Source organism: Drosophila sechellia, chromosome 3L, assembly GCF_004382195.2.
Source record: "Drosophila sechellia strain sech25 chromosome 3L, ASM438219v1, whole genome shotgun sequence".
Lineage (NCBI taxonomy): Eukaryota > Metazoa > Arthropoda > Insecta > Diptera > Drosophilidae > Drosophila > Drosophila sechellia.
The window spans coordinates 15,602,150-15,629,598 of NC_045951.1; the positions used below are offsets into that span (position 1 = coordinate 15,602,150).

General features: G+C 42.5%; 4 protein-coding genes across 5 annotated transcripts; 2 read left to right on the forward strand and 2 right to left on the reverse strand.

Moving 5' to 3' along the window:
• Positions 1-260: 260 nt before the first annotated feature.
• LOC6605853 (palmitoyltransferase Hip14) lies at positions 261-4,558 on the forward strand. Its single transcript, XM_002030631.2, has 4 exons — positions 261-1,212; positions 1,435-2,109; positions 2,178-2,457; positions 2,512-4,558. The coding sequence occupies exons 1-4, from the start codon at positions 649-651 to the stop codon at positions 2,904-2,906; spliced, it is 1,914 nt and encodes a 637-aa protein (XP_002030667.2). The 5' UTR covers positions 261-648; the 3' UTR covers positions 2,907-4,558.
• Positions 4,559-6,541: 1,983 nt separating this feature from the next.
• Positions 6,542-16,765, reverse strand: LOC6605854 (carboxy-terminal domain RNA polymerase II polypeptide A small phosphatase 1). The gene is made up of 5 exons (XM_032717425.1): positions 16,660-16,765; positions 7,657-7,892; positions 7,409-7,590; positions 7,188-7,341; positions 6,542-7,128 (listed from the first exon to the last, which is right to left on the reverse strand). The coding sequence occupies exons 1-5, from the start codon at positions 16,739-16,741 to the stop codon at positions 6,787-6,789; spliced, it is 996 nt and encodes a 331-aa protein (XP_032573316.1). The 5' UTR covers positions 16,742-16,765; the 3' UTR covers positions 6,542-6,786.
• Positions 16,766-16,831: 66 nt separating this feature from the next.
• On the forward strand, positions 16,832-19,313 carry LOC6605855 (28S ribosomal protein S31, mitochondrial). 2 transcript variants are annotated; one of them, XM_032717424.1, is made up of 3 exons: positions 16,832-16,928; positions 18,104-18,559; positions 18,626-19,313. In XM_032717424.1, the coding sequence occupies exons 1-3, from the start codon at positions 16,909-16,911 to the stop codon at positions 19,260-19,262; spliced, it is 1,113 nt and encodes a 370-aa protein (XP_032573315.1). In that variant the 5' UTR covers positions 16,832-16,908; the 3' UTR covers positions 19,263-19,313. The 2 variants fall into 2 exon arrangements, with proteins under 2 accessions (XP_032573315.1, XP_002030669.1); XM_002030633.2 differs by lacking the exon at positions 16,832-16,928 and adding an exon at positions 17,913-18,039.
• Positions 19,307-24,497, reverse strand: LOC6605856 (E3 ubiquitin-protein ligase mind-bomb). The gene is made up of 4 exons (XM_032717423.1): positions 23,990-24,497; positions 21,640-22,872; positions 19,646-21,580; positions 19,307-19,586 (listed from the first exon to the last, which is right to left on the reverse strand). Exons 1-4 carry the CDS (start codon positions 24,353-24,355, stop codon positions 19,446-19,448), a joined length of 3,675 nt encoding a protein of 1,224 aa, XP_032573314.1. The 5' UTR covers positions 24,356-24,497; the 3' UTR covers positions 19,307-19,445.
• Positions 24,498-27,449: the final 2,952 nt, after the last annotated feature.

Consider the following 27,449-nt stretch of genomic DNA (forward strand, 5'->3'; position numbering starts at 1 on the left):
AAGATAAGGTGAATTAATTTTTCAATTGCAAACATTAATGTTTAATTTCCTCCAAAAATTTGACTATAAAAGAAAAAAAACAAAGATAGAAATTAAAAGACAAAATTAAATTTAAAATGGGGTTTGAAAACCAGCGAGTAACTATTATAATAAACATTAATAATTTATTATTTAAATGTTTGCCTTTAAAAATACCACATCTCTTCTTAAAAATACCAAACAAGTTGCGAAATTCCCCGCGGTAGTGTTGGAAGTCGTGCCACACATTCAGTGCTATCAGCTTGCATTGTACCACCAAAATTGCTTCTAGTCCTCCGAAATTGGCAGGTAAAACGCATTAAACTGATAGCCGCGATAGCCGTGTCGTCGCCAGCAGATCCAGCCGAGAAACAAGTGCCAGAGCACTGTGGAGAAAGCAGCTGCCGTGGAAAACTCCGGTGAAAATGACAAACCTGTGAATTCCTCGAAACTGTTCCTGGTGGGGGTGTCTCTCCTGCTCTCTCCCTCTCTCTCTATCCGCTCACCCCTCTCGCTCGCTCGCCCGCTGGAAGGAGGGGGATGGACGGTTGATGTTACGACGAGCACCTCAGCGCAGTGTGAATCACGTTTGGACGACCCCAAGGGAACGGCGACCGAGAGAAGCCAGCGATGTACCAGAGTGCCTGCCAGGCGGCCACCACGGGCTCCTGTGTCCCGGGAACCGGTCAGCAGCCGGACAACGAGCGACAGTCGGCGCTGATCGCCCAACAACCCCCCACCGCGCCCGTGGAGCCTGATTACAGTGGCTTCGATATCGTTAAGGCCACCCAGTATGGGGCCATTGCCCGGGTCCGAGAGCTGGTCGAATCCGGCTGGGATGTCAATCAGCCGGACAGCGAAACGGTCACCCTGCTTCATTGGGCGGCCATCAATAATCGAAGGGACATCATCCGGTACTTCCTCGAGAAGGGCGCCACCGTGGATGCCGTGGGCGGCGAACTTAATGCCACGCCCCTGCACTGGGCCACTCGACAGGGACACCTCGGTGCCGTCGTTCTGCTAATGGCCGCTGGTGCAGATCCGAGAATCAGGGACGCGGAGGGCTGCTCCTGCATACACATCGCTGCCCAGTTCGCCCATACCGCTCTAGTGGCCTATTTCATAGCCAAGGGCGTGGACCCGGATCTCCAGGATCGAGGCGGAATGACGGCGCTCATGTGGTCAGCATGGAAGGTAAGCACGGTCATGAAACCACATTTTTACGGGGGTACAAATAATATTATATATGTTCATATGTGTGTATAGAATTTTTAATTTATCCACAAAAATCATTTTTCCAATCTTTGGGGAGAACTTGAAATTCTAAAAAGTTCAGTGGAATGTGAGATAAGAAGTTAATGTACATACATACATATTTAATAAGTGTGTCACTACTAAGAAACTCTTTTTTTTAAGGTTTGCGCACTAGATCCCGTGCGCTTGCTGCTGACCCTTGGAGCGAACCCCGCCATGGTTGATTATACGCATGGAAACACGGCTCTGCATTGGGCTATCCTGGCCCGCAATGCCACGGCCATTTCCACACTCGTGCTCAAGTCAAAGGCCTCGCTGGATGTACCCAATCTACGGGGTGAGACACCGCTCTCCATGCTGGAATCCCAGACGGGAGCCATTTGGATAGGAGCGAAGGTGATGGACCGCGTAAAAGAGGCTGCACTTACCTCGCAGCAAAGGCGCTCGCTGCTCTCCAAGCTGCGGCATGACAAACGCCTGAGGTGGTGGTCCATGGTGGCCTGCCCCTTCACCGCCTTCTATCTGGCTGGCATCGTGTTCACCGTGAACACGCTGTACATTATTAAGTTTTTCCTGCTGGGCTGCTTGTATGCCATATTCCATACGATCGGCAAGGCATTGTTTGATGAGCACCTGATGGCCCTGCTGCCGCTGAGTGTTTACTTGGCCACCAAGGCCTGGTTCTATGTCACCTGGCTGATGTACATCGACGATGCCGTCTCCTTTACGGCCACCGTTTGCTTCCTGATCTCCTCGCTGCTATTGTGGGTGTGCTTCCTGAAGTCGTGGAAGGGAGATCCCGGTATCATTCGACCAACCAGAGAGCAGCGATTTAAGGTAGGTGTCTGTTTGCTATTAACTCGCCACTAACTAATGCGATATTCTTCTTATTTATAACCTCTCAGACCATCATTGAGCTGTCGGAGCGCGGTGGAATCGGCTTTGAGCCCGCCTCCTTCTGCTCTGGCTGCTTGGTGCGCCGGCCCATTCGTTCCAAGCACTGCTCCGTGTGTGATCGCTGTGTAGCGAGGTTTGATCACCACTGCCCCTGGGTGGGCAACTGCATCGGGCTGAAGAACCACAGTTACTTTATGGGATTCCTCTGGATGCTGCTGATCATGTGCGCCTGGATGCTGTACGGAGGCTCCAAGTACTACGTGAATCAGTGCAATGTGCGATTTGATGGTGAGTTTAACGATTGAGCCTTCAGAATCCTTCTTAAATTGCGGTCGCCAACAGACTTTATCGGTGCCATGCGGGCCATTGGCAACTGCGATGCCTGGGTGGGCTGGGTAATGGGTAACGCCCTGCTGCACATGTCCTGGGTCATCCTGTTGACGATCTGCCAGACATATCAGGTGATTTGCTTGGGCATGACCACCAATGAGCGCATGAACCGGGGACGGTATCGCCACTTCCAGGCCAAGGGCGGCCACAGCCCGTTCACACGTGGTCCCATCCAGAACCTCGTGGACTTCCTCGAGTGCAGCTGCTTCGGATTGGTGCAGCCCAAGCGGGTGGACTGGATGAACTACTACGACTACGATGCGCAAACGCATCAGACCATCGAAAAGGAGCCGTTGCTCAGCGTGGATTGCCCAGATGGGATGGCTGGCGATCACCAGTATGTGTAGGATAAGACCTATCGGGATGCGAAGACGCTTCAGATGCCCATCGCGCATGTTTAACAACCAACACCAAACGCTTTAGAACGTCCGCTACTGCTTTTTCTCTTTCCCAAAAATCCAATCCGTTTCATTTTCGCAACCATTTTAGTTGGTCCCCGCTGATCTGCTGCAAAAATATATATAAACTGCGATTCGCGAACAAGAATTCAACACAACCAAGACAGAAGCGTCATCGCTGACCGATATCGGATGGACGAGTTGGGGTCCAGGCCCATTGTGGCTACCCTTCACTAACGTACATATTATGAATGTATTACTGTAATTACTCTGTATATTTCTGCGTATTTCTTACTCTTCGATCATAAGCCGAAAGTACACAAAACCTTTTTGTCCTTCAAAGTATTTGTATACCAAAAAACTAAATGCAAACGTAAGCAAATGAACACCGAACAAATTTAACAATGCAAACATAATCAAACCAGAGTTTGTTTAATCGTGCAATATTCAAGATTCTAATTCACCTACTGAGATATTAACAAATTGTAAAGCGCACACAACAAAAGGAAACACCAAAAGTAAACTGTCAAAGTTTTAAGAGATTTGCACGGAGGTGTGGACTCTGGGCGAAGTTCGTCCTAGGCGGGCTGCTCATTGGAGCCTTATCTTATGGAGAAGTGTATAGTAATACCGAAAATTCAGGACTACGCAGCCTTCACAGCCGGCAGCTCTCTAGGATCGACGACTTCGCTTCGGGAACGGCACGCAAAGACTTTTCAAATATCACTAATTAATGTGGCAAAAGCAGCGAAGACAACAAATTAATCGATTGATCCCAAGCACTAGCATACTTAAATCAATAATGAATTAATTCTAAATGCGATCCAATTCTAATTATGCACTAGTCTAGTCAGAAAATTATTTAAGTAAAATGTTAAAGTGCAACTACAGCCACAAAATCGATAAATAAATTGCATATTTATATAAACCCATATAGCTATGAAATGATCTAATTATAATGTAAAAGGAATTTCAGCAACCTGAGAACAAACCGCATAGCAATGAATAAAATATGTTGTAATTGTAACACGTTACTTAAATGCATTTAAAATATTAATTCAAACGCAGTCTACAAAACCATTTTAATACAAACAATCGCTAAGCAAACCTTTTCAACTATGTACTTTACGAAATATTGATAAAACAAAAAAACACCACTTTTTCGACGTATTTTGTATTCGAGATTATACAAACGGATGTGCGGATGAAGGATTTGCTATGAAGTTATATGTTTCAAATCCATTTTGTATATTCCTTTCGCTCACACTGCTAGAAGATGAAAGCTTTCAAAAGACTATAAACCGAACAAGATCTAACATCAAGCAAGCCCCTACGAAGCATTGCGCATATTAACTTATGAACTAAGTGTTTTTGGCCTATTTAATAAAGCAAGACAAGCAAATCAGCCCCATTGCCTACATCTTTAGTTTAGCGACTAGGTTCAAGACAAATATATTTAACTAAAGGTATATAAATGAATGTATTAAATAGTGTGTAGAACGATGGAAATTGTGAGCTCGACGAGGTGTATGTGTATGTGTAACAATGTGCGTTAAAAACAAATTAAAATAATAAATAGACCTTTATTCCGTATTCAAAAAGCGCGAGTTTGCCTAATTTTAAACGGATTCTTATGGGCTTAACACAAATTAAAGGCATTTCAGATTGGGTTTTAATGTGTTTTTATTGTTTGATGACATAATATTGTAGATTTTAAATTTCATTTTTTGTTTTTATTTTTATTTTTTTCTTTTTTGTCGACATTGATGCATTACATTAATAGGCTCACTTTAAAAATAGAATTTCTTCCCTTTTATGATAAATTAAGTGAATGGTTTATCGATTGGTTTTCGTTTTGCTTTTACAAAAAGTAAAACATTTAAAAGTAGGAAATTTAAAACGAGTTATTGCGATTTACTGCGCTTAAAATTTCGTGATTAGTTGCAATTAACTTTTAGCATTCGCCTTAGACTTTTGCAGCGGGTGTAAATGATATACAATACATATATTATTTTAGCATTATGTATAATTTACTTGCTTGATTGCAAAAAATATGAGAATATCGCGCGCGTTTGCAACGTGCCAATTTTTATATCCTTTCCATATTATTATTTTTAGTTTAAGCAAATTAGAAACACAAAGGCTTATGCACTAAATAAAAGAATGGTTGCAAAAGTTAGTTGAGAAATACAAGACATTGATTACACATAGAGAAAAGGATTAAAAGAAGTTCTGTCTGGACTGGTCTGTGAGCGAATCGTGTGTGTGTTTCGGATAGCAATAGCGTCTTTTGTCTATATAATATATTTATCAGGTGGGATTTCGGCGTGGCCAGCTTGAGCTCAGTATATATATATATACTATATAATGATTGATATTTGGTCGGAGTTGAAAGAAGCTATAGGTGTTTCATCGTTTACACTCGTTTCCCATTTTCACATGCACAACACAGAATACAGAACGCGGCCGAAGGTGAAGTTCATGACGAAGAAGGGTTAAACTAGGCGTAAATGTATATATATATATATATTGCAATGCGTTTCATAAGCGCACTTGATAAGAGGGGAAAATTAACATAAATCGGTTAAAATATATAGATGTATAATTTTCCATTAAGCCTAATACAATGTTTTACGACTGCGCCTGGCCGAGTTCCAAAGACGGCAATTAGAATTTGCGCTAGGACAGTGGTCTAATTGTAATACCAAAACGGACTAAATGTGTGTACAGAACAGGATCGAATGGAAACAGCCGACTTTGGACCAGCGTCAAGCGCAGAATAAGCGAATCTTTATGTATTATAACTACGGACGCGCCGCAGACTTTTAGATGCTTTACAAAGTGGCTTACAGATAGCCCATTTTCACCCTCTTGCAATGCAACTTGGCTACTTTAAGCGCGGCCCCATCCCACTCACGACTGAGAGACATTTCAGGAAACCAGAATGTGATACGATGAAGCCATTAATGCGACAAACCCGATATACCAACTTTGACATTTGCCAGTGCCAGCGATCAAGTGTGAGTGGGAGACCGCGCTTAAACTTAATTCTTTAATAAATATACGAAATATTATACATGCCTAAGTGCTAGAAACATGTGTAGACACATGCCTTAAATATATATATATATTTATATATATCCATGTATGTATGTATATATAAATTTGTTTTAGTACACGTATTATATATATATTGTTTTTAGTTTTCTCTTTTCTTTTCTTTTTTTCTTCTCCCCATTTACTCGTATTTCTTTTTGTTTTCTTGTTTTTTAATACAAAATATATATAAATATAGCTATTTTGAATTTGATTTTATCTCTCTGTTCATATGTATAGTTATCATTTTTGTTTTATGCATTTAAATCTTTTGCTTGCTCAGTTGGTTTACCATTAAATACGCCTACAGAGTTATGATTATTGGGTAAAAATAGAGGCTTATGCTTGGATTTAATATACCCCTTAGCTGGGGTACCGCAAAACGCAGTAAGCAATAAGCAGTTGTTTAAAAAAAAAAACAAAAAATAATAATTATTATAATTGGGATAGAGCAAAACAAGAATAAATAACAAATGTGCCGTGTAAAATTGGGTTCTGTAAAAATTATGTATATCATATAAAACTTATTCTTAGGCCTAGGTGTCGAGCTGGGGATTATAGTTGATAGCAATTGGTAGTTGTTTTCATCTCGTCGCCCCATTTCCATTCGTCCTGGGGTACTGAGTACACTGCTTGGGAAAGGGATGTTTTGTTTGCTTGCTTATCGGCTTGCTTGGTCTTGTAATATGTATACAATTTATCATATATTTATAAACATTAGTTCCCACTGATGTTACGTCTTTTGCAGCAACTCGCTTTGCGGGCTGGGCGGACTTGTCTGCTGCTGGTTCAACATGGTCGGAGCAGACAGAGTGGTTGCCTGGGTAATAACTGTCGTGGCAGAGATGGTCTGTTGCTGTTGCTGCTGCTGCTGTTGGTGCTGCTGATGCAGCTGGTTCGGCGCCTGCTGCAGCTCCTGGGGATGCTGCTGCTGGTTGGTCTGATTGTTCAGCGGCTGGTTCGAATTGCAGAGCACCGAGTAGACGGAATCAACTTTGCTAAGCTTCTCAAAGAGCGGGATCAGTTCGCGCAGTTCGCAATCGGTGACATCGTCGAACCAGGATTTAACAGGAACCTTTAATGGGAAATGAATTGTTTAGTACGGGAATTATATACTGTTTATATTCTACTTACTGCATTGTCTGGATGAAAGATATAACTGGCCGGTGAATTGTCGACAATGACAATCTTCTGAAGATCCCGCCCCAGACGATTCAGATCCTTAATGTAATTACCCCTGTAATAAACGCATGATTCCCTAAACAGTCTTGCACGAAACACATTCCACCTGCAAGCACGAATGTAACAATTATTTTGATGAGTATTCAATATAATATATTCCTATTTCAACTCACTTGTCTAACAGATCGGCGACGGGATCTGCATATTTGGCTAGTGATGCTGTGAACAGAACGCACTCGTATAGTTCGCCCATCTTCTGCAGAAACTCGTCCACGTGCGGTCGCTTCAGGACGTATACCTGATGTACGGTACCATCGATCTCCACGGGAACTATGAAATCAGCATTCGGTATGGGCTGGTAAAATACAAAATAAACTCAAATGAATATGAGCAACACGGGTCATTAACCAGATGTGCTCACCTTAAAACTACTGTGCACTAGGGTCTCATCCAAATCGATCACCATGCACTTTCTGTGCATATCGGTAAGCCTAACCTGAGGTAGTAGGTACCTTTGTTGGTCCGGTAATGGTGGCGGTGTTGTCGAACCATCGATTTGTGTGCCATTCTGGTTGGTTTTCGTTCGGTTTCTTCGCCAGCAGCAGAGCAGAGAATGGAATAATCCTCGCTTCTGTGGCTTTAAACGATCCACATCGTCTGAAAATGAAATCAAAATCAAAATAAATAAATCGAATATATTGGCTTAAATATAAATATGATATTTAATGGATTGGTGGTCAGTATTATTATGATCCTTCCTAAAAGTAATCAATTTGTATACACTTAAACTTAAATCCCAAATTTGTTTGAAATTGCAGCCACGTTTTTCAAATAAAACAAACTAATTTTCAGCATGTGATGTAGCTAAGCACCTCATAAATCTCAATATGGATAGCCAAATACCGAATACATTCCACCGCTCAAACATCATATATTTGAACAGCAATTCCGAGCATTTCACCGATGACTCCTCCATTAATTTAAACAAAATTCTAGCCGCCTCATAAAAAATTCTCGCGCAATATTTAAGACCCCTAAATACTCGTCCGCCCACAATGTTTTCCCATAACATACATACGTGCGTATATATATATATATATATATTTTCATTCCATTTTCGTCTGGGTGTTTCGCCTTGCACGGATTACTATTTACAGATTGTCAGTTTTGCTACACATAGTGGCATAAACATTGTCTGCTTTGTTTGCCACATTTGCATAATACAAATATAGATCTATTCCAATTTCTATATCTGGTTAATACTGCAGTACATGCAATGCAGACAATTTGTTATAGTTTCTCGTTTGGCCGCCACTGTGTTTTGGTTTGCGGTTTGTGTTTTTTTTTGTGCGAAATTGTTTAAAAATAGAAGTCAAAGGCAAAACTAGAAGGCAGCAACACGGTGGCTCCTTGGGATAGAAGGGGTTTGCGGTTCAGGGGGTGGAAACATGCGTTTAATCGATGGGAAATGCTATAATTGCATACAAACACAAACAAAGGAGGCAGAGCAGGTGAGCTCTACAGTCCAACTTCAGCGTCGCAAACAGCAATTATAAATTTAATTAATATAATAACATAGTTTATCACTTCAACTAATTTTGGTAATAAAAACAACAAGCATTTGTTACGATCGAAGTTTTCAATTTCACAAGTGACAAGATTTTATTTCAATATAAATTACATATAATTATTACGTTTTTTTTGCTAGCTCATAAAAATTCTTGATGAATGCGTGACAATTATATGACAAAGAGTTGGAAAGTTGTGTTTCATTACTACTTTTTTTTTTTTTTTTTTTTTTTTTTTATGCTAATTCTATTTATTAAGGTTTCAAAAGGAATCGTTCAGTAATTCCTCTGAACTTAACCTAATGTGTGATAAAGATAAATGAGACCAAGTGGTATCTTAATTATAAAGTACAAAAGAAAGAAAAATCTAGTCTAGTTATCAATTACTTAATATGTAATGTGTTATATTATCCTCCGGGTAAGGAGATCGCTGGGGTGAACCCTCTTCAGTCTTCGGAGGGAGATGGGATCAGCTAGGATAGTTGCTAGTCGGTTCGGGTGGGCCATGAGCCTGTCGGCATAACGGCTGCTATGGAAATTAATCTGATCCCCAAGAAGGGTAACTTTCAGATCTCTTTCGATAACCATGTTCGTCACGTACCACGGGAGCCCAGATGCGTGACGTGCAGCTCTCGACTGGACCACACGGAGCCTATTAAGCTGGGATTTGGCGGCAGTTCCCCACACCTGGATGGCATAACTCCACGTTGGAGCGAGAACGGCTTTGATTAAAAGAGCCATTCCTACGCAGTCCAGGAATGGCTGCATGCAATTGAAAAATGGACTGCCAAATGGAATGTGGCCATCAACTCCTCAAAGTCAGCCTGTGTAACTTTTTCCCTGCGACCCGGAACCTGCACAGATCTGACCTTTAATGGAAGCCCTATCACCAATGTTAGATCACACTGCTACCTAGGAGTTCATCTAGATCGGAGACCCACATCACATCGGTCAAATCTAAGTCACTGGCGAAGCTAAAAAAGCTCGACTGGCTCTTCCACTCCAGCAAACTTCAAATGAGCTCTAAGGCTCTTTTAATCAAAGCTATTCATTACTACTACTAGTCAATAAGTACATAATTTGATTAATGAAATTATATCTTGCTATATTTTCCAGTGCAAACTATCGAAGTTGCACTGTAGCAGATACAGCGAGCAGAGAGATAGTCAGTCGGATAGAGAGATAGATGGATAGAAGGTCACGGGTTGACCTTTAAGCTGGCTTGAGGTGCGTCCACCTTGGCCAAAGGGGATGAGGAATGGGTGGCAGATGGGGAGCCAGCGATGGAGGATAGCGGGAATGCGTCCGTCCGCCATTTGCATTGTGTGGCAACAAAAGGAAACAGCAGTCAAACATCACTTAGCAGGGAAAACAAGCTTCAAGTGGGTGATGGAAGAAGGGGTGTGGGGGGAGCGTCCTTCTTGCTGGCTAAGCTAGACGTAACGGTTCATTGAACCGTTAGCCAAGTGAAAACTGAGCTTAGGATATGTCGAGCATTTTCTTTCTGTGTCCCTCTTTTCACCATACCCTTTTTTTCAGAAAATGCAACCTGTATCTATAAATAGCAATCTATTTCGGTGTTTTAGAACACCATTTTTGCTTGGTAGAAACTTAAAATATAATCAAGTATTAATCAAGTATATAATTAATAACTAACAGATAAAACTTTTTCCAAGCAAAAACATCTTGATATTTTAGAAAACCACTGAGATCTTACAAAATAAACGAAGTCCTAAGAAACTGCCTTGAACATTGGTCAAAAATATAACCTAACCTATGCTAGTTTTTTGTTTAAACTAGGGAAAAACTTTTTTTCTTGTTCATATGGTGAGTTTGCAAGGAGTGGTCTACGAAGGGTACTTAAACCTAGCGTTACTCTTTCTTGCTTTTTCCTAATGCATTTTTTGTTGCACATAGAACCCGTGCGAGTGAAGTGCAAATGCACTTGAATATTTTATGAGCGTGTGCTCTTGTTGTAGTTGCTGCTGCTTCGCTAGCATAATGAAAGCTTTTTCCAGCGTCTGGCATTTGCAATTATTAGGCAGGTGAACCCCACCCGCAATCCCCGCAGCCTTCACCCCTTTTTCCGATCCTTTTCCGCTCACCTCTGAAGTTTTTGCATAACTTTGCATAAAAAGGGGCCAACAGCCAACGCGAAACACTCAACTTGTTGAAAGCTGCTCTGTATCCTGGCTGATTATTGATAGGCAATCTATATTTGGGTCGTCAATGGAGCAACACCTCCAACAGCCAACTAACTAACCAAACAAAACCCACCCCACTCCCACCCACATCACACTCAAATAGGCTTTTGTCCTATTTTTAAGGTGTTCCGAGCAAACCGGCGATGGATTTGTGCTTCACATTTCTCTTGCGCTCGTTTCCAGACATATTTAGATGACCATATTTATAGCTCATTATTGGGCAAGCAATCTGTCAAGTCTCTACCAGATTTCTGTTTTAATAGACACCCAAATATGGCTCAAAAAAATGCGAAACGAGTCTGTCACGTTCAAATACTTAATATTTCAATGGGCTCGAGAGCAATTATTTGTATCAGGTTGCCTTTGAAGAAGGCAAGTACTTAATAAGTTACGAGACCAGTACGGTCCCGTACTGGGTTCCGTACTCGGTCCCGTACTGGTCCCGTACTCGTTTCGTATTGGTCCGGTACACGTCCCGAACTGGTCCCGTACTAGTCCCGTACTGGTCCCGCACTCGGTCCCGTACAGGCCTCGTACTGGTCCCGTACTGGTCCCGTACTCGTCCCGTACTGGTCCCGTACTCGTTTCGTATTGGTCCGGTACACGTCCCGTACTGGTCCCGTACTGTTCCCGTACTGGTTTTTTATGCAACTAAGTGTTTAGTTGCTACAAACAACAAATAAAAAATGATTATGATTCATTTATTTTATGACTTCTGTATAAGCTAATAATAATCAAAAACGACTGATTGGGTATTTTTTACTTTACAGAATTAGTAAATTTTATAAGAGTTAAATTCAACTTGTATTTAAGCAATAAAAGATACATTTTCTCAAATACTAGAGTAAATGCATCGCTTAATAACAGCAAACCACATTCAATACAGATAAACTCAGCTGAGGTCAAGTGAATAAATTGCAGATTTATGTAAAATATTGAAAAGGAAAAAAAAAACAACATGCAGCCAAGGCGAGAGCAGCTACAATCGGTGCATTGAATTATGCAAATGCGATTCCTTCTCCGCCAGACTGTTAAACGGCCTTACGCGTCAATTGGACTTGATCTGCAGGACGACCCGGCAACCAAACAGATCCAGAGAAGCCAAACCAACCGTCTATATAAATACAAATATATATGCATATATATATATATATATATAAATATGTATAAATGGCCATTACCAAAGATTTTCTTTTGTTAGCAGTTGAGCATATTAGTGTGACAACTTTGTGTTCTGTTCTGGCGGGCAAGGTCTCTTTTTTTATGTCAGATAAGCAGGTGGAAACACGTCGGGGGTATTATTTAATAATTAATTTTAAAAGTAAAATTCGTAAGAAATCGAGACTATAATTGCCCATATGCCCCATACACACAATTGAACATTTTTATTCGGTGCTCGCTCGGCCACAGACGCTTATCTAATCGAAATGTTTGTTATCTGGCAGGGGGCACACTATGATATCATTCTCGGCGATTCCAAGAGCAACAAAAATGCCACACAGTCTCGACCTTCAGCATATTTATGAAGTTTTTTTTGTGTTCTTTTTCACTGTTTTTTCAACTTCAAGATAGAGGCAGCTTAAAATTTAAGCCGCGCCGAAGAAGATGGCAAACAAAGTTAATGGCACGTGATATAAATGGGCAAGAAACAAGTGTCAATGGCAACAGTAAATATTGGAAAAAATGAAATTATTATGCCTTAGCTGTGCAAATTAAATTTTGTTGATCAATTAATTATTTTTTAAATATTTACTCAAACGAACAGTTTTTCTCACTGTGTCGACTGATACACCTGCTTTAGAATTTTGGAAAACTGACTTGCCTATCTGCCTCGTAAAAATGGCTGTATAAATTTGCAGCACCCCAATCCCGCCTTTGTTTTTTGGGGGTTGGCCTTTGTTTAACCCCCATCGTAGTTCAACGAACCCATATTAACCATGGAGATAAAATCTCCTTGTACACAACTCGTTGACCTTTATCGATTCAAAAGGGAAAAGCTAAAGGCATCTTTTTCAAAAGTGTTTCTTCGGTTTCTGTGAGCAATATGTATGAATGTATATAGGAAATAGCAACACACAAATCTTTTGCACGCAGTCCGCTCATCTTGTGCCGTATATAATATTATTTTTCAATAATTAAGCATTGCATCTGCATCTGTTCACTGTCTGTTTCGTGTTTTTTCGAGCCCATTATGTCGTAATTTAGATACACTTATATATAGAGGGAATATTTTTGCTAAAAATCAAATCTTCAGCCACTTTTTGTCAATTAAAAAGGATTTTTAAAAACAAAATCCAATAGCCAATACGTAAAATGGTATAAACAACGTTCGCTTATTGTTCTATTTAGAATTGTGTCTTAACCATTTTTGGGCTAGCGCAATAATTGTAAAAAAAAACGAGTGCTTATACAATCAAATAAATAAATTTCCGTAATTTACCTTCACGTTTAGTTATTTTTGGATCTGCCTAATAATTGCATAATATAAAATGTTTATACATTTAAATTATAAATATTTCAGCGCGTACAACAAATGTTTATAGTATTTAACGTTACTATTTTCGGTGTACAGCAATAAATGAAATAATAAAAAAATTCTATATATTAGAACAAGTGATATGTTTATGAAATGAAAAGTATAAACATTTCAGCGTGCCGCAGTAAAATTTTCAGCATTCTGTCCGATCCAGTTTTCCCATTTTCCGAAATTTGTTTATGCACGAGATCTTTGAACTCAATTCGCACTCTTTAATTTAACATTATTGGGGCTATTTTTAGAGCCCCCAATAAATGTGAAAAATAATACATTTTTTGAGAAAGGGCGTTAAATCGAAGAAAAGCGCGCTGTCTGTGTGTGCACGAGCAATTTGCCTTCCAAGACCTTGAGAAAATTGAAAAATCACAGCAGTTCAGCTGAGGCGTCTAAAAATGAGATACTAGAGAGCATTTGCGTTTGCCCATAAAAACAATATAGATGTATTTATAAGCGAGGGGAGTCCATGGGAGGGGCGCAGGGGGGTTGGCGGTATGGCGAACACATACATATCTATATAAATATTTATAAGCGGTGAGCAAAGCAAAAAGCACTTAGGCGGCGGCGGCACCCACTCTCAAATAAAAAAGAAAAACATATTTCAACTGTTGCTGTTCGCTTGCCGGTTTGTCCGTATTGCCGTGCTCTTCACACGCACAGGCGCCCCACACACCCACTCGCTCTCGCACGAAAAACAACTGAGATCAGAATAATAGTAGTGGGTTGTTTTAAAAGCCTAAAAAATACCCATTGTTGCTTTTATTTTATGGTAATATACATACTTAGCTACATACGTACATGGACATTTCATTTTACAATAAAATAGAAATCAAACGCAGACTAAAAACGAAAATAAAACGAAGCTAATAACAACTTTGAGATAGCGTGTTGAAAATTATTACATTTTTATTAGTGTACTACAGTCTTGACCACAAGTGTAATACATACAGTTACGGTGACGTTTTGCTCATTATTTCACGCTCTCTCAGTTGGCCAAAGCTCAAACTAGTAGAAACCGCATAGATCCCTATTTGGAATGCAATGGGGGATAACTTGATTTCAAGATGTAGGCTCCCGAAGCGATTTTCAATATATATATTTATTGCTGGTGACACATATAGATCGGCGGATCGATAAAGAAAGACATTTATTTGCGGCAAATTGCCAGCACAGTCGATCAAAATCAAAATCAAATTCGAAATCAAAGTGAGCGAGCGACGTCGATTAGCACCTAACCGCAAATATTTTGTATATAATATACCAAATATAGCCCGTACATGGTGTGGACACATGTATAAAAGGTGCAGCGGCGACCGCAGATTAGATTAAATTAGTTATTACTTTACTTTAAAGCGTTCATCGCGTTATTTCCTGCGCTCAGTCGGCCCCACCCTCCTACTTTTTTATTGTTCACTCTCTGCACAAATAATAATATCTAAAATCTTAGGTCAAGTACACTTTTTTTATTCGATATGGGAATGATAGTGAATGCGAGGTTTGGTCACGTAAGTGGCACTTGTTTCTGATAATAAAAGTGTGGGTTTAATCAATACTCCTGACCATTCTCTCAGATTAATAAATATGTAAATACTTCACGAATTGCATTTTAAATATAATGTTATTAATCTTTACTTTTCTATCGCATTTTCTTCTTATGTACTTAACCCGCTCTCTTTGGGCTCTCACCATTCATTTATTCATTCATTCATTACAACCATATCGCAACCTTTAAGCTAAGCTTTTGTTGTTCGTCTGTTGCTTTGCTTGTTTGTTTGTTTGCATCACTGTAAAAAAAAGCACACACACACTAGTTTGATTGTGCTCTCTCTCGATATCTCTCGCTTTATACCGGTTTTCCTGTATTTTTTCTCAACTTTTTTTTTACGTTTTTTCCTGCTTTTTAGTGTGCAATTTAATTGGCAGTTTCTATTGTTGGACCCTCGAAAGTAAACATGCAAAGGCAGTTAAGCAGTTAAGCGAACGAAAAGAAAATAAGATGGGAGGAAAGTAAAGGATTTCGTGTTGAAATTCAATGACGTCACATGCGCCGAAAGACGTCATCAATTGATTACAGGTGGGAGTGGGCCAGTGGGTGGCAATTGGGCGATGATGGGCGGTGGGTGGTGGCTGGCTGGTGGCAGAGTTGCAACTGCGTCGCAAAATAATTCAATAACCACAAAGCGAAGCCAGCAAGTGTTTAGATCATTCACAATGGCCAACGAACAAGAAAACACTGTGTGCTGAATAAAAAAGGGGCGAAACAAACACAACAGACAGGCACAACTGGCGTGAAAATAACACTATTATTAAGTATTGTTATTCGTCGCAGTGAAAACCTGTGCAAGCCCATTTATTTAAATGTGAATGCAAGACTGGGGACATTTTTGATTAATAAATTGAGACCTTTGAATATTTAAACTTAATTTTTGCTAGCAAAGTACAGTTATTAAAGTCGAATAATCTATTAATAATTTAATCGAATAATTCAATTTAAGCCTGGTTTCTACCTTGAATGTATTAAACAGAAAAAGCACAGACATTTAAAATGCTAATTAGATTCCCAATTAAAGAAAAGAAATTGCCATTTAATTGGTTTCAAATTACAGAAAGTACGGCAAACTGGTCACAGTCGTGCAAACCGATAATAGCTAACGTTAATTTAAATATTTAGCTTAGACAGAATTGAACAACTTTTTCCAGCTACAAGTTAATTGCATTTGTTAAAATATATTTTCAAATTAAAAGTACTTTTGTCTTTTATCAGTTCGTTTATGGAGTGGTTCCTGTACAAATTAAAAAGGCCAATGCCATTTAACTCGCTGCGACTTTCGAAAAGTACGGCATATGTACAACTAACTTATTCCCACAATTATATTGACCGCAATTGGGTGAGTTACAAAGGTCAGCGGGGTGTTGGGGCCTCTTCTTTGGGGGGTTATGGTGGGTGGTGGTTGGTAAGTGGGGGGAACTTCTTGGCAGCGGACAAGTGTCCTTTCGTCTTTGTTGTGACGCCTTCGAGTGGCGATGAGTCATGAAGGGAGCTCTATATATATGTATATGTGTATGCGGTCTGGGTTTTCAGCGATTTCCCCAGTTTTGCCCCCATTTTTTGTTCTCACCTTTGTCATTGGGATAGCTGGGATAGACGTTCAGTTGCTCGTCGTCGCGGGAAACTTGCGTTATTATTGATGTTGCATCCATTTAAGCACTCGGTTTGTGGCTCCACTTCGCTTAACAGGTTGATAAATCGGATTCGGATTCAGATACTGATTCAGATCGGTTTCGGATAGGATAGCTGCAAAATGTTGCACACTCATGAGAGATAGATAGAGATACATTGGATATGGCAATTATCGCGAGATGATTCCATGTTTTCTTCGCATATATGGTAAGTGTCGTGCTGTATATATGCCGTACATATATACATCTACCACGTATATATAGCTCACACACACACACACATGCACCAATTGATAGCCTGCCCCAGACAGTGGAATTTTACAATTACGCTTTGGCCGTCCGTTCGCTTCGTTTTATTTCTCGATGCAAATGGGTTTTCCCTTTGATATTCACCTCGCTATTTATCGCTCTTTCTTTCGCTCTGTTGCACTTTCGCCTCTCGGTTTTAGTAAATTTAAAACTTTTCAACGAATTTCAATAAAAAACACTTTCTATCTTTCCTTCGCTCTTGTTTTTGGTTGCGCTCATTCTTTTACTTCTTTATCCGCGTCTACTTTTCGCACACAGCTTCGCAGCGTTTTATTTATAAACGCCCACACAGACACAGCACTCACACACACTCTCGCACGCACACTTGCTCGGCCGCTGGTGTTTTCGTTATTTCTTCTCGTTATTTAATTTTTTTTCTAATTTTTGCCATTAATTAATCGCGCAAAATAACAAAACGCGTGTGTACGTCGAAAAAAAGTAACTGGAATAGCGCAAAAAACAAAACGTGTGATTAGTGTGACCGCGGAGGATGCGAGACTTAATACCAAGTGCAAAGAAAAAGTGGTAACATTTCGTATTTAGCTAAGATGTACAGGTGGGATTATGTATAAGGAGCAAAATGTTTGTAAAGTACCTAATTAGTTTAATATATTTTCAAATTTGAAAATCAAAGGTCATACTTTTTGGTGCAATGGGCTGCCAACTGTGGTCAAGTCAATCTAGACAAATTCTTGATTTAAAATGTAATTTTAGAAACATTTTATTTTCCGATTATATAAAATAATATAAGAAACAGATGTCTATGAAATGATTAGGTTAGTTAAAATATTCCCAATCAAGGGATAAGATAAATGAAGTCAAACAGAAAATAAAGCCAAATTTAACTATAAACTAACTTAAAGGGCAGCGCAAAGAGTTAATCAAGTCTGGCAACTCTCCGACGAATTGTTGTTACGCGACCGATTTCTTTGGTTTTATTTCTAGTTAAAATTATCAAAGAAATATTATAAAATGTTGGCCATACGAAGTTCCCAGAGATTGGGCCTACGGTAGGCCACCCGTCTAATTTGAAATAACCAAAAGGAATCCGTCACCTGACCCCTTATTTTTCAGTTCCCTCTTACCGGCTGCCTTCAAAAACGTGGGATTGGTCAACTACTCCTCCTCGCAGTCCAAAAACGACGATGGATACTCCTCTTCGGACGACGAAAAGCCAACGAAGAAGAAGGAGAAACCCGTGGAAACGGCGGCCCAGCGACTGAACCGCCTGTTGGGCACCATGCAGGCCACGGATCAGCTCTCGGCATCGGACTTTCCACGTCCTGGCGATGCCAACAGGAAGCGGAGGGAGGCCCAAAAACAGGAGGCGGCCGCCAAGAATGTTCTAACTGCTGCCAAGAATATTGCTAGCATGCTGGGCATCAGTGAGAGCGACAAGAAGCAGACAGAGTCGGAGCTATTGGCCAAACTCCTTGGCCATGGAAGCGAGTCCTCTGCAGCAGCAACCGGAGGAAATCAGACGGCAGATGCTTCGGGATCTCCTTCTGGTGATAAGGAACTTAATCTGAGGTGGGTAAAAATCATTTACTTGGATTAATGGATAATCCAATTGAATTTATTTTCCTTACACAACAGTGATCTAATCGTGGGCATGAAGATCGACCGTCGTCAGCAGCCGCAGCAGGTGGAGCAGACCCGCGGCGAGTACGTTCGCCGCTCGCTGGCTTCCCGAACCAAGCCACAGAACCGAGATGGGGCTTACCAGCGGCCAAAGAGGCAAACCAAACGAGAGGCTGAGTCTTTTACAGGCAGTGTCAATTTGTATGGCGGAGAACCGTTGGGTATCTTCAAGGATACCCAGTTGCCCATTTCCAACGACATCCTTTCAACCTGGTCACAGCTGAGTGAGCGGGAGCTTAGTCTACAAGCTTCCCATCCCCCGGCGAACTACTTCGAACAAATGGTCTTGTGGACGGATCAGAAGAAGGTGTGGCGCTTTCCCATCAATAATGAGCAGGATTGGGAGGACGAGCATAACGTGGACTTCTCGGAACACATTTTCCTGGAACAACATCTCGAGGATTGGTGTCCTAGCAAGGGACCTATTCGCCATTTCATGGAGCTCGTCTGCGTCGGCTTGTCCAAGAATCCCTATTTGACTGCCCAGGAAAAGAAGGATCATATTTTCTGGTTCCGTGACTATTTCCAGGCCAAGAAGGACATTCTGAGGGATCTGATTAGCAAGGAGCCAAGCAAAAGTATTTCCGCTTAATGTTTTTGTTTGAATATTTGTTAAAAATATATTTTTGCTTTATAAGACCAATCGATATATAGTTATATATATATGATATTGTGTGTGTATATATGTGTGTATAAGAATGTGAGTCCTTTAAATATCCTAATACTTCGAAGGCTGTGCAGACTGTGCGCGGAATGTGTGAGCCGGGAACGGGCTTCAGAAGAGCAGGATGCGTTTTTCCACGGTCTTGCGGCAAATGGGACACCCCTCAATCTGGTCGCCGCACATCTGGCACGTGCCGTGGCCACATAGGAAGACCATGTTCTTTATGCGGTCGAAGCAGACAGGACACATAGTCTATAAGATAGATATAGGGATCAGTCACTGAACATGTTTTCAATCTAATTTGAGCTCACCTGTTCCTTGATGTCCTGCAACTGCTGCTTCAACTTTTGGACATCATCCATCTGGAAGTTGTTGACATTGGAAGGAGCCACCATCGCGTTTCCAGCTGCTGCCAGATTCGAGACATTCGACGAGGCTGCTGCGGCGGCCAGGAGATTATTCTGGCTATTCAATTGATTACTGCTGCCCGCCACCGGAGTAACCACGGTGTTGTTCATGGCCACGCTATGGCCGGAGGCATTGGCACAAGCTGCCGCTGCTGCAGCTTCCATGAAACGATCGTCGGGCAGCGGCAAGCCCACTGTTGCCATCGCTCCAGCTGCCATGGACACCTTCTCCGGTCGGCCACTCCCTCCGCAGCAGAGACTGAAGGACAATATCTCATCGATTTGTGTGCGACACAGGACGCACTTTTTCATCAAAGCACTGCAGTGCTCACATGCGACCATATGGCCACAGGGGCGGAAGAAAACGGCTGCCCTGCGATCCGAGCACACCAGACACTCGTCGATCTTTTCGCGCGAGGAGACGGTCTCCCGACAGATGAGGCACTTCTTCACCCTCGGAGCGCAGGTCTCGCAGCAACTGACATGGCCACAGGGTTTAAACACCGTATCCCGCTTGGCATCCGAGCAAACCAGGCACTCATCCAGGCTGGCTGACGATTTCGGAGGATCCTCGTGCAGGGACTGGCTCATTTCGTTGGCGATGCCATTGAGCGCAAATATGGAAGATGAGGCAGCTGGGAAAGTGGATGAGGCAGCCAGGCTGGAAAGCGGCATATTGGATGAGGAGGACTGATTTAAGCTACCACTGGCTGCTCTTGCCCTGGCATTTGAACTCGTGCCAGCCACATTTCCGGGCAACTCAGAGTCGTCGGTCTTCCTTTCGTTATAGCACTTGACCAGGGTCTTGCAGAGATTGGGATCCGGGCACAGGTCCAGCGGGGTCTGCTGCTTGCGATTCTTTAAAGTCAAATCAGCTCCATTGGCAGCCAAGAAGCATGCAATCGAAGCAGAAGCCTTCTTGTTATTAGCATTCCTCAGGCCCATCAAGAGCTTACCAAAACCTTCCACATCTTGCAGTTGCTTCAGCTGCGAGAGAGTGTGATGCCGCAGCGCTTCATGCAGCGGAGTATCCCCGTCTTTGTCGGGTATGTTTAGATCTGCACCATCCTGCACCAGCAGCTTGACGATCTGCACATGCTGACGCTCCACAGCAAGATGCAAAGCCGTCTGTAGATTCACATTTTGCCTATCCATATTGGCCTTACCCATATGCACTAGTAGCTCAGCAATTTCAACGTGGTTGTTAAGGGCTGCCAGGTGCAGTGCTGTGTAGCCATCATCCTTCTTCTCCTCCACAATCCACGGACGGTTCGTCTTGGTGAGCAGGATCTTCATGGCACTGGGATTACCCTTGAGAGCAGCATGATGCAATGCATTGAATCCATTATTGTTGTTTAGCGTGATGTCAGCCCCGAAGTCCAGCAACAGGGACAGCATCTCGTCGTGCTCCTTAGATATGGCATCGTGTAGGGGGGTATCGCCCTCGGAATCTTGCAAACTAGGATGGCAACCTAGCGTTAGAAGCGTCTTCACTACGTTCAAATGGCCCTTATTGACAGCAATGTGCAGAGACGTCTGCCTTCGCTTATTGCGAGCATTTAAGTCCGCACCGGCTTTGGCCAATATCTCGATCACCGCCGCCTCATCACCAAACGCGGCGTGGTGGACAGCGCGATCTCCGTCCTTGTCCTCAATTTCTACGTCGACGGCGTGCCGTAGTAGTACCTGTATCACTTCAATATGGCCATTCTGGCTGGCTGCTTGCAGAGCAGTATGTCCGGCAAACACACCATTCACATTGACATCCGGTCCAGAACTGGGCGATGCACTGGAGGTCGAGGGTTGAGCTGCGCCAGCCAAGTACTCCTCGCAACGTGCCTGGAAACGCGAGACAATTTATTTAATATCAAGTGTTAAACGTATTTTCGTGTACTTACTGCAAATCCATTTGCTGCTGCCTTGACAAATTCCTCAGTGGCATCGCCGGAGACATTTGGTTCGAACAGCTTTTTGAGAATGGCCGAAAGACGTTCACTACTGGGGATAACTGGAGCGCAGCTCCCATCGGAGGCAGTGGAAGAAGCCACCTTGCAAACGGCCAGCGGATTGTAGGTCCACGAAGTATTGCCCACCTCCACTTTAAGGTCGTTATCATGGTAGACCTGCTGCACGCGACCGATCTTTCCCAGAGTCAATTGCATGGCGTCAGCCCACTCGCCGTGTCCTCGCTGTAAAATCTTGATGCTCTCCACATCCGAACAGATCTTGACAATGTCGCCCACTTGAAACTCGGGCGGAGCAGTGGTTGGCGAGGATACTTTTGTGAGGACGGCTGGATTGAATGTCCAGCGATTGCCGGAATTGTAGGCCACCACAATGTCGTGATCCTCATCGATGCCCACGACCATTCCCGCGTTGCTTAGGCACTCGAACATGCCATCGGTCCAGCCACCATGTCCATGCTGCAGAGACTGAACGATTTCTAGGTCTAGATCCACGGTTACCTTGTCGCCGATCTGGAAGCCATGCGGTCCTTTTCCGGGACCGTTTTCGCCCAGCAGTGGCAGATGATCCCGGTAAACGTTACTACCCTTGGCATCGTTAACGACCTTTAGATCTGCCATGCCCTCAAATCCCACGCGGTACAGATTCTTGGAGCCATTGTCCCAAATCACGTAGGCTGCCGATCTTGGCGATGCCGAAGACCAGTCCTGGATCTCGTTGACCTTGCCACGCCGACCAACGCCTCCGTCCTGATCTTCCCACTGCCAATCCACGCCGCGAACCACACGAGCTCCCGGGAATATGCCTCTGGCAAGCACTTTTTTGGACTTACGACGCGGTTCCAGCATGGTTCGTTCACCTCCTGGCGTGGTGATCCTGTAGAAACGGTGCCTCAGATGATGTTTATCTCCGTGGTAGCAAATGGAGCACAAATCGTAGTTAATGCACTCGGCACACTTCCAGCGGATGCCAAAGATCGGTTGTTGGCGGCAAGTGTCGCACATGGTGCCCTCGTGCTTTACGCCTGTGGGTGCACTGTCCAGGATGCGCAGATCATAAGCTCCGGCGCAGCGGTAGTTGGCAGCCGTTCCATTGTCCCAGACCACGACCACCTCCTCGGCGGATTCAAAATTGCGAACGGTGCCCACGTGTCCTTCGCCGCCGTCCTGCAGAGTATCGAAACGAAAAAATATTTTATTAGTGACTCAGTCAATCTTTCGATTTTCCATTTCGTAACCCACGCTGATTAGGATGCGAAAGCTATAGCCGAAGTGCATAATAGCAACTAACTAAGTGTTAAGGTAGGCAGTCGCTGCAAATTCGTTTGGCTATCTCTAAATGCGATCAACAAGTCAAAAATAAATAAATAAATCTAAAGGGAATGAGGGTTTGCATACCCTCCATTTCTATGCAATAGGGTTCTATTTGTTCAGCGATTGCTAGCAGCTCATGTAAAGCATTCGAAGTAAAATTTAAAGTATTCTAGGTTTTCTGATTTAATGAACTTATTTGAACTAATATTTTGCTAAACAACTAATACTGTTAATACTTGAATGTTGAAATGCTTCAGCATATTGTAAATGCACTTGAATTTTTATCTGCATTATGATTAGTCAAATCGTGTCACTGATTATTGGCTTGGATATTTCATCATGCTGGTAAATCTTCATCAAATCAGTTAAAGAAATTATGTGCGGAAATGTCTCTACTTTAATCTTGCCTATTTTGTATCTTTCTGCACTTTCAAATCGTTTTTCCGCGCTAAAGCAAACAGACTTTCAAAGCTTGCATCAGAGTTATGATGTATGTATGAGTTATGACTCACAAGCCATTTGTTAAGACATAATTAGGCAACCAAAGGTTACACTTGTTAAATGTAAATGTAAGCTTGGGAAGAGATGAATTGAGTACATGAATAACTTAAAGTGTTAACTACGCTATCATTCTTGCGTAAATTGAAATACTTTTTTGGTCGTGCCCTTTGATCTCACTTAAATTGCAATGCTATCAAAGTAACGATAAATATTTATAATCTAGTAACTGGATTTTCTCAGTGCACTGAAGTAGGACTTCAAACCCACTTTCTAGGATCACAAGTGTCCCCATTGGGATTCTGGTTAGTAATCCGAAAAGAGAAACTTGACTAGTTTGGCCAGATGTCAAGAATCGAGTTGCGCGGTGTGCAATTAAATTAATTGATCGGTCAATTGAGAACGGGGAGAGTTCTTGTTTCACTGGAAGATAAAGCAAAACCAGCTGGGACCCCCCCTCGATCATGCCCACCTGTTTGTTCCACTTCCAGTCCGGTCCACGGATCACCCTGGCGCCCACGCCCTCCATGGAGAATCTTCGGACGAGTGCCGCTGCCGAATTGCCGCCGCCGCCCGCTGCAACGCCACCGGTGGCGGAGGCGGAGGACGAGGAGGTGGTGCCACCGGGAAGGGAACCACCCCCAACTCCTCCGCCACCAACACCAACACCTCCGCCCGCTGCACTGCTCACTACCACACCCACAGCTGTGGACTGTGTGTTGGTGTTAGTGTTGGTATTGCTGTTTGTCGGTGCTCCTCCTCCTCCTACACCACCACCACCACTGGCATTTGCATTGGTGGAGTCCTTGGCCGACGAGAGGGTGGCCGCACAAGACATTTTACCACTCCGCAAGGTCGCTGGGCGGGTGGACTTCGCTTTCCACGGTATAATGCACTCTTTCGTTGGGTAATTCGCGTTTAAAATCGGAGTCGCTGCGAAACACTCACGGAATTTTTACAACCACCGAACAATGTGACCGTAGTCGCGCAAGCGATAGATCCCATGCGGTGCGATAGATTAACAGTATGACCATTGCGCAGGAAATATCAAGTGTAGTTGCTGAACGTTGGTCACTCTATGCCGCACAGTGGAAAAAGTGCGACGAGTTGCCACAAAAATGTAACGATTGAATGTTACCAATTATAACGGTTTCTAACATTTGTAGTTTCTACACGATATTTTACTTTACAGCTCATGTAGATACGCGTGTATTAGTATTAGGAAGCTACTTAGGTATTTAGTATGGTCATAGATTTTTAATTCACAGCTTAAAATGACCTATTTTTTCTTTTCATAAACAATTTTGTATGGACTTTTTTTTTCTCTTTTCATAAACAATTTTGTATGGACTTATAGCATCTATTTTTGACTATACTCTCCTGTTCCTGTATAGTATCAATCACAGATTTGAGTAATTTTCAAGCGTCCCCCTTGGCCGCAACTAATCAGTTTAATGGCCCGAAATGACCAGACTCAAATGATCTGTTAGCGGGCGAGATGAAAGGCTGGCACGGACAATAGTCAAAAGTGTCCTCGTACATCAGAGACATCAGCAGACACGCTTCACTATGGGCCTAATTGCTTTAAAATAAGCCACACCCACGGTGCCCGAAAATCCATCTTGCACGCACATTACGAGCCCATCGATCGACCGTTAGGCAAGTGACTGCATCTCGGACCTTTTCCTTTTGGCGGATGAGGAGGACTGAGCGTGCGGGCGGCCGGCGGCTTTGATCTTAAGGATCAGAGCGGTATAGGTATGGATATGGCATAGCATGGATATGGTGCATAGTAGGGTATGGAGTGGTGCATAGTGCGGTGTGCGGGGCACGCTTGTCAATTGTGGTTGGCTTCAAAAGCGGCTTACTCAGCCCCATGTCCCGATACCAATACCGTTTTCAATCCCAATCCCAGTCCCAATCGCAGTCCAAGTCGCTGTCCCAGTTCCCCGGGCGAATGAAGTGTGTAATTTGAAATTAGCTCAGGCTCAGCGGCACCTTTTGAGCCCGGCCGACTTGACTTGGTGCACCTGCTGCTGGCGGAGATTGTGATGCTGATGCCGTTGCTGATGGTGGTGATGGTGGTGGTGGTGATGGTGATGGTGATGGTGCCATGGCGATGGTGACGGTGCGGCTGTCCTGCGGCGGCTACTTAGTTACGCAGTCGCACCGCAGCGTCAAGGCCACATACCGTCGTCCCCCGCATCTCGTCCAGCTCGCTTCGATGCACAAAGAAAAATAAGTAATGGGTTTGGCTTAACAATTATGTAAACTATCAAAAATTATTTATATTATACACATTATAGATATATATTCATTATTCAGGTTGTTAGTTTATTAGTTTATATATAAACCTCTTTTTTGTATTACCACCTTATTTTGTAAAACTTATAAACTCTAATTGATGAAAGTAAAAGTTTTTCAAAATAGTTCCCTATAAAACAAGTTTCAGTTGCATTAAAGTAAAATAGATTTATTTTTTTTTGTAAATAATAGATTTAAACAATTTTCAATCCTTTTCTACCAAATGACTAATTTATTTTTGATAATATAAAAATGTCCCACTGCAAATTTCCTGAATACCCACTATGATATATCAAAAGCACCAAATGTTTCGTGCAGTGTACCATTTCATTTTCGTTTTCAGCTCCATTCAGCAAATGAGTGCCACTGAGATATATACGCAAATTTATGGCCGCACATATCTGTATGTACATTTATAATGTGACTAATTTGCGATCTCTCGATTTTCCAAATCCCAGACTCATCCAATCTGGGCTTCAATCTTCTATGCGTGCATTAAGTAGTCGACTGGGAATGGGGGAGGGGTGCTAATCAGGTTTCTGGCCCCAAATTGATTTCATTTTCATATTTCAATTTCGAAAGACGGTAGCCGGAGGTCTGTCGAAAATGCAAAATCAGTAAGACCAGTAGTCGCGACATGATATAAATTAACTGTTTTGACTTTGTGAAATGAAATGCCGGCCTCCTTTGAAATGCAAAAGGCCGCAAACGCGAGAAGGCGAAAATATCGAAAATAACAGCCAAATCGATTTCTGGCTCAAAACCCAACAAAAATCAGAAACTCAAAAAAAAAATTCGAGAAAAACAAAATAAAATACCATTCAAAGTGGCTGCGAGTTGTTTTTATCTCGTTAGAGTTGCCAGCGCGCCGATTTCTTTTCGGCTTAAATGGTTTATGTGCGTTTGTAACCAGTTTTATGGACATCGCCTCCGCAGCCTGGCGGAGCGGCCTGATTATATGTATATCGATGCCGCCGCTGGACTTGCGGGATGCGGGATGCGGGATCTTGGATCTTCGATCTTCAATCTTGCTGGATGTTGGATGCCGCCAGATTGAAGCCAGCTTTACATTGAGGTGGGATGTGGCCGGCGCCTTTGATGCAGCGCGTTTACCACGTGCCGTGGCATTCCCAATCCTCTCCAGCTTGAGCCGCTGATCACCCACATGATCCAATCGAATTGGCGACACACAGACCCCCATTCGAATTAATAAACAAAGAAATGCTCATAAATAAATATACATTTTATAAATGTTTATTTATATTGTTTTGGCTGAATCCCCGCAGCCAGTTTTAAAGTCGAGTAGCGATTTGAACGATTTTAATGATGTGTTCAACGTCTTATGATTTAATTATGCCGCTCCGCTTATCGTTTGTTATCTTCGCTCGGCTTTGTTTTTTGTTTGTTGTCTCCGCCTGCTGCCTTTTTAAAAATCGTATGCCCCATATTGAAGCCGGATCGGCTATTTATTGAGCCTTAATTATGTGCGATTTAAATTCTTAATGAATGCCGCCGCTTTTGGCCAGATCCGCCGCAGATCAGCTCCCGTTTGGCGTGGGCGCACATGTGCCGATGATTTAAATGATAACGAATTGAGATATCTGCATAATGCCAACTTAATGCCAATA

What these genes read in the sequence shown, in the direction of transcription:
- LOC6605855 (XM_002030633.2), top strand. Translation starts at nt 18,002, where the DNA reads ATGTTGGCCATACGAAGTTCCCAGAGATTGGGCCTACG. An exon ending in TCCCAGAGATTGGGCCTACG is followed by an intron (nt 18,040 to 18,103) that starts GTAGGCCACCCG and finishes CTTATTTTTCAG; the next exon opens with TTCCCTCTTACCGGCTGCCT. An exon ending in GATAAGGAACTTAATCTGAG is followed by an intron (nt 18,560 to 18,625) that starts GTGGGTAAAAAT and finishes CTTACACAACAG; the next exon opens with TGATCTAATCGTGGGCATGA.
- LOC6605853 (XM_002030631.2), top strand. Translation starts at nt 649, where the DNA reads ATGTACCAGAGTGCCTGCCAGGCGGCCACCACGGGCTCCTGTGTCCCG. An exon ending in CCAGAGAGCAGCGATTTAAG is followed by an intron (nt 2,110 to 2,177) that starts GTAGGTGTCTGT and finishes ATAACCTCTCAG; the next exon opens with ACCATCATTGAGCTGTCGGA. An exon ending in GTGCAATGTGCGATTTGATG is followed by an intron (nt 2,458 to 2,511) that starts GTGAGTTTAACG and finishes GGTCGCCAACAG; the next exon opens with ACTTTATCGGTGCCATGCGG.
- LOC6605854 (XM_032717425.1), bottom strand. Translation starts at nt 16,741, where the DNA reads ATGGATGCAACATCAATAATAACGCAAGTTTCCCGCGACGACGAGCAA. An exon ending in GTCGCCGATCTGTTAGACAA is followed by an intron (nt 7,342 to 7,408) that starts GTGAGTTGAAAT and finishes TCGTGCTTGCAG; the next exon opens with GTGGAATGTGTTTCGTGCAA. An exon ending in TCTTTCATCCAGACAATGCA is followed by an intron (nt 7,129 to 7,187) that starts GTAAGTAGAATA and finishes TTCCCATTAAAG; the next exon opens with GTTCCTGTTAAATCCTGGTT.
- LOC6605856 (XM_032717423.1), bottom strand. Translation starts at nt 24,355, where the DNA reads ATGTCTTGTGCGGCCACCCTCTCGTCGGCCAAGGACTCCACCAATGCA. An exon ending in CAGCAGCAAATGGATTTGCA is followed by an intron (nt 21,581 to 21,639) that starts GTAAGTACACGA and finishes TCGCGTTTCCAG; the next exon opens with GCACGTTGCGAGGAGTACTT. An exon ending in TGCAGGACATCAAGGAACAG is followed by an intron (nt 19,587 to 19,645) that starts GTGAGCTCAAAT and finishes TCTATCTTATAG; the next exon opens with ACTATGTGTCCTGTCTGCTT.